The sequence below is a fragment of the Symsagittifera roscoffensis genome, chromosome 1 (genome assembly GCF_963678635.1).
Source record: "Symsagittifera roscoffensis chromosome 1, txSymRosc1.1, whole genome shotgun sequence".
Lineage (NCBI taxonomy): Eukaryota > Metazoa > Xenacoelomorpha > Acoela > Convolutidae > Symsagittifera > Symsagittifera roscoffensis.
This window is the reverse complement of record NC_087062.1, coordinates 5,173,442-5,179,441: the sequence shown is the minus strand read 5'-3', so window position 1 is coordinate 5,179,441 and position 6,000 is coordinate 5,173,442. Positions and strand designations below refer to the sequence as shown.

Sequence of the window (6,000 nt, the reverse complement as noted above, 5' to 3'; positions counted from 1 at the left end):
CGACAACAAATTCAAGTCGGGAGGATAATTGACTTTTTTATACAGGATGCTCAGCTTATCGCAGTTGTATTTGTGCTATTTGTCTAGCTGCCGCATTTTTAATCTCTACTGTATTCAAATTCTATTGGATGAATTTAGTTTTTCTTCTTTTTTGATAAATTCCGACAACGTACCATCAAGTTGTAATCTATTTTCTGATTTAAATTTTTTTCTTTCCTTCAGTTTTCAGTTGTTCTTCTCATCAAAATTACTATTGACGTTGTGTTTAGACTGGCGCTAATTGACGAATTTGCAAATTGATCGATGAATTATGAGCCAAGCGGATGAGCGAAAGCCCAAATTATCATTATTTATCATCGTGATTACCCTTATACATTTCTAATTCACTGTTTTTACAATATAAAATTGAATAATTTGCTTGCGGGAAATCTGATCCAAATTTAATTCACAATTTGATCAAATTATCATGGCTAGTTATTGAAAAAACGTGAACAAACTTTGTTGAATAACTCAAAAAACAACGAGAAAAAAAATGACGAACGAAACTACGAACGATACTGACAGCACTACTGGTGGCGGTTCGTCGCCGCTAACTCACTCGCCTCTGTGGTTAAATATAGCGGAAGTTTCGTTTCTGCTTCCAGTAGCTATTCTGGTTCTAATCAGCAGCAGTATAGTTCTTCTGGTCATCTTCCGAACCCCGAAACTCCACCGAACCCCTGGATTCCTGATGCTTGTTCTATCTTCTGTGGATATTTTGATTGCGTTGTTTGACCAGGGATACAGCATTGGCGAGCTCGGGGGGAAGATTTTTGACAAAGATTTGCAGCCTTTTGGAATATTTTGTCAGGTTAGTTTGCTATTTGAACATCATTACGAGTCCAAAATGTGTACTGGATAGGCGCACAATTTTGTGTCTGCATGTTCCAGGATTCCAGAGACAAGTCATTAAACATGTTCCAAAATGTAAGTGGATTCCACTAACAAAAATTACGAGAATTCCGCGTACAAATATCTGAAATGTAAATTTTTGTGTCACATTTGTTTTGTTGCGTGTTCCGCAGCGAGCAAATATAGCTTGTTAAATTGGATTTCGCAAAATATAAGTAGAAATATGATTTTCTGATCCGGTTTTTTGATTTCCTATTTTAATTTAATTTCAAACTGAACTATATTCAAACCAGGATGAAATCTAGGATTTTCTCCTTGGGTTGGGGGGAGGGGGGTATGGCTGGCGGATTTTCAAAAAATTTATAAAAATCTTGTTTTGATTTTTTAGGTCAATAAAATCAATTTTTCGACCTTCTCCTGAAAATTTACACAAAAATTTTCCTGAAAACTTTCTGCGCCGCAGGGGTATTTAAGAAAACTCCATTTTGTCTATTTTCTAAGGTTCCAATTAATTGAGTATCGGCGACGGAAGAAAATCGACTAAGTTGTCGAAAAAATTTCTTTCAATCGAATACTTCCACTTCAATTATTTCACGAAGACTTTAATTGTACGCTTCTTCCAAACAATGTTTTTGAATAGGAATCAATAAAATTGGAATGAGCATAGGCATAAAGGAGTACTCCGAGTTGATAAGAATGATTTTTCTGTTCGGATCACTATCAAAGAGTGACTAGTGACTATCAAAAAAACTATGAAACAGAGTGAAAAATGTTCTCTATTTTTTTTAATTAGCTGAAAAATTCCATACGGGTTAGAATGAGGCAAAATAAGGAAAGATTTTACACGTTTGTTTTTCCGATCCAAATAATCTATCTCAGAAAATTTTCGGTGTCAAGAAAACAGCTGTTATTTTTTCTCCAACCAAAGTCAAAATGAGAATAAAAATAATCATTCAGTGTTAAACTTCCTTCTACGAAGAAGTTTTTTTCGTTTTTCTGGTAGTAAATGGATTACAAAATATGTTTTAAAATCATTTAATTAAAAAACTCTATATTTTATTATTATTTGTGTATTTTATAGATAGATGTCACATTTTTAGTAGACGCCACTTTTTTTAGTATTCATCCAGCGACCGGCTACTCTTGTTGCTTTTATGACTTAAGATATGCAATTTAAGTACGCAATCTTACGTAGTTGATGCTTGGTTTTCGGTGCAAAAACCCTATGCTCCTCAAGTTAGAACATGAGTGGTCACGTGTTTTTGATCACGTGGTATGGGTGGTCACGTGAACTGTCACTTGTTATTAAGACTTCGTAACTCAATATTTTAAAAATTGAAATGGATAGTTTTTTCTAAATAATCAGGAAAAAAACTTTTTTGTTAATCTTGAAAAAGAAACATTTTAAAGGCAGAATCCTCGTGCCAATACTCTTTTTCCTGTCGGTCAAATTTTCGAAATATCGAATTAGTCTTAGAATGAAATATGCTTGTTGTGGTACGATAAAAGGTTCAGCTATCATGTGAGTCAACCGGCGCCTTAAACGTTTATCAGCGCATTTTTTTCTTTGTTTTCTTCCCTGCGTTTGGAATTGTAGAGTTGATTTCTGCAGAAAAAGTTCAGAGCAAAATATTTCCACTTTCATTTCAGCTGCAATTCTTCACCAACAACTTCTTGTATGGCGTGCAGTCCACGACCATAATGATGGCAGCAGTGGACCGGGTCATGGCCATAACAAGGCCACTCTACTATCACTGCCGAGGGGGGCGACTGGGCAAAATCCTGTTCTGTCTCCTAGGCGGGTACTGGCTGGTTCTGATGGGTCTGTTTGTCATCATGTGGACCCAAGCGGCGGAGATCCAGTGGATTGTCGGATTCAGCTCATGCATGGCCAGATACTCACACATTCACTTCATAAGAAGTTAGTTATAATAATAAGTAATAAATGATAATAACTATAATTTATTATGGCTAGATACTCACACGCTCCCTCCATAAGAAAAAAAAAACAAAATAGGTAAGGGACTTTTTTCTTCTAATTCAACGATTATCTTCTATATTTTTGTCGGAGGCGCCTTTAGAGAATTTTTTGTTAATTCAACTCTTTGGGTTGTAAAATGTTCAGGTTCCTGAAAAAAAGTAAGCACCTCAACCAAGTTCACCTCAACCAGCCCCGACTATATCTAATCGGTCTCTGATAGAGAGCTGGACTTGATTGTTTTTTCAATTTAAATTGAAAAATTGAGCAAAACTATTTTTTTTTCAACTGATTACAACGGGCAGATATTCGAAATTTTTTTAAATTTGGCAATTTTTTAGGTTTTAAATTTTTTTTTTTAATTTTCAAATTTTTTTTAAATTTGGCAATCCATCAAATTGGTTTTCCGAGATCTCCCGAAAAAAAAAGAAAAAAATTTGTTGAGTTTTAACTGTCGTTTTAACTATCCCTACGGTGCTTAATACCAACAACCTACCCGTGCAAAGAACTGAATTAGTGTTTAAACATGTGCCAACTGAATCTAGCTACTATTTTCCTTTTTTGCTGAGAACGATGACATTTAAGGAGATTCTAATACCTAATGGCATTTTGTTGGGCGTAATTAATAGAAAAGAAAACGAAGACGAGTTGCAAAAGTAATCACATAATCCCATTCTAGTCATTTTGATGTTATTCTAAAATGGGATTATGTGACTATTTACTTAATTTATTTTATAAAAATTAGTTCTTCTGTTATTAAAGGTCAATGGCACTGGGCTTTTATATCCTTGGCCACAATGAAATCGCAGCAGCGAAAACTCGATGAACCAAATTCTGTTGCTATTTTTGCTATTGTCGCTTTTTAAAGTTCGAAAAAATCATCTTGAAAAATTTTCGACTCATCAAAGTTTTGCTATTACGTTTTCAAGGTCGCCCAGTATAAATGGGTCTTGATGATTAGTTATTTTCCAGGAAAATTCTCAAAACTTGTTTTAGCTCAAATTTGATTTTTCGCTGTTTGACATTTGATTTTTTTTAAGTTCAGTTCATTTTTTGTGGCAAGGGTAACTCCGCTATCGAACAGCAAAAGTGTAAAAGTCCGAAAAACTTAATAAATTTCTTGTTTTCAAATGAGAATTTAAATTTTTAGATTTGCTTGAAAAATAATAACTTTACTTATTGATCCAAATTTCTCTCAATCTTATCAAAAAAAAGTCGATCATAAGTTGTTATTAAAATTTAAAAAATCTTTGAAATTCGAAAACTTAAAGTTTTGCGAAACGCAAACCAATGTTATTTTTTCTGCTTCCTTGCAATCTTGGACTCTTTTTCAACCGTCTGTTGGCTATGCTTGATGATAGACTTTTAAAAACATTTTCAACTTTTTCAACTTATAAAAAAGAGTTCATTTAATTATTCGTTGGCTCTTTTCCAGTCCCCCCCCCCTTTTAAAATACCGAGTTTTATGTTTGTTTACGTGTTATTACTGAATGCGTGATGTTACGCTGTAAAGTATGAAGAACAAATCTGTTCACAGTTGTCGATTTGTTCACCACGCCAAATTTCATTGCATTATGACAAGGTTAAATAAGCTTTTCAAATTGTAATTTGAAAGGGGGGAAACTGGAAAAGAGCCTATTTGTTGATTATGATTATTCTTTTACTATAGTGATGCTGATGGTGCAGTACACAGTGGCGTATATCATTCCGGGCGGGATCATCCTGTTCTGCTACGTGGCCATCGGCTTGAAGATCAGGAGCAGCAGTCGGGAGAGACGGAAGATAGTGGCCAACATGCAGACCAGTCACTCATACACCAGTCATGGACGCTCACATCATGGACCCTCGAGCCATACAGGAACTGGAGGGGGCACATGTAAGTCTGTTTTAATTATTCATGCCCACTTTCTAGAATGTTCTAGAACGATTAGAAGCTTGAAGTTCAACGCCAAGCCAAATTTGACAAATTTGACATTTTGACAAATTTCAAGTTATCATACAATATGAAAACAAAACAACAAAGATAGTTGCTGTGCAAGCAACACAGAATGTTCCGAGCACACTTATAAAAAAAACTACACATTTAGTAGTTTATTTTTCATTATTGTTCCGACCATTGAAAATGGGGAGGAGCTTTGTATTCTGGTGTGTTTAGTTTGTTTTTTCAACTTTTTGTTTCCACGCAAAATCAGTTACCACAAATAATCATCGGACAGGGTTGACTGATGTGATGTATCATATTAAAGCACTTTCAATCGTAATGCGAATTAACCTTCAAAATTTCAAAAAAGTTCAGTGTCGAGAAAAACCGGTTTGAAGTTTTTGATTTTCGGTCAAACTTCGAGCTAATTAGTAAGGTAGCTAGTAATTATAATAGCCTATTTAGGCTTAATTTAAGCCTTGAAAATATAATTTTACTCAAGTAAGGTAGTTTTTAGAGTTTTTCAGCGCTATTTTGGGAATCAAAAACTTGAATATTCAAAACAATTCCGCAATAAAAAATGTTTTCCAATTGACCTATTTTACTATGACTCTCGAATATGCCTAAGTTTTATTGTTTCGTTCTGATTTTTCTATCACAACATGCAGAAAAAACGACACCAGTTTGAGAAAACATATTTGTGTTTTTTTAAGACTGTGGTCGGAACATTCTGTGCTTCTTGCACAGTAACCGGCTATCCTTGCTTTTTTGTGCGCAGTGTGGCACCAAAACTAAATAAAAGCATAGAAAGTTAATGAAGTGAGCATAAGCGACGACATTTTTTTTTGTTTTCACCAAATGAAAAAATACGAAAAAAACTATTTCCTATTATTTTTCTAGATTTTTTTATATTTTCATTTTTTCATAAAATTTTTTTTTATTTCCAGTGAAGTGCTACTTGAAGCTTTCAAAACAAATTTTTTCAGTGAAACTAAATTTTACCAGTCTAAAGGAGGACTAATTTTTGTATAAAAAACTTTACTCGATCGGGTCACTTGCTCTAAAATAGACTAAATCTCAAAAGTTTCAAACCAGTTTTTCTCAAAACCGAGACAATTTTTTAAAAGTTGTACACATTATGACGGAAAAGGTTTTTGTATGATTTATTATTTGAATCACTCCAGTTTTTATTTGAGATTATTTTGAACGG

The 6,000-nt window shown here is 34.0% G+C and overlaps 1 protein-coding gene across 1 annotated transcript in view; it reads left to right on the top strand.

Moving 5' to 3' along the window:
• Positions 1 to 208: 208 nt before the first annotated feature.
• LOC134853889 (beta-1 adrenergic receptor-like) overlaps positions 209 to 6,000 on the top strand; it is a 32,056-nt gene continuing 26,264 nt past the window's right edge. Inside the window, exons 1-3 of the mRNA XM_063869851.1 lie at positions 209 to 850; positions 2,542 to 2,812; positions 4,539 to 4,745. Of these exons, the coding sequence (XP_063725921.1) occupies positions 533 to 850; positions 2,542 to 2,812; positions 4,539 to 4,745 (796 nt within the window). The 5' untranslated portion in view covers positions 209 to 532. The remainder of the gene's footprint in view (positions 851 to 2,541; positions 2,813 to 4,538; positions 4,746 to 6,000) is intronic.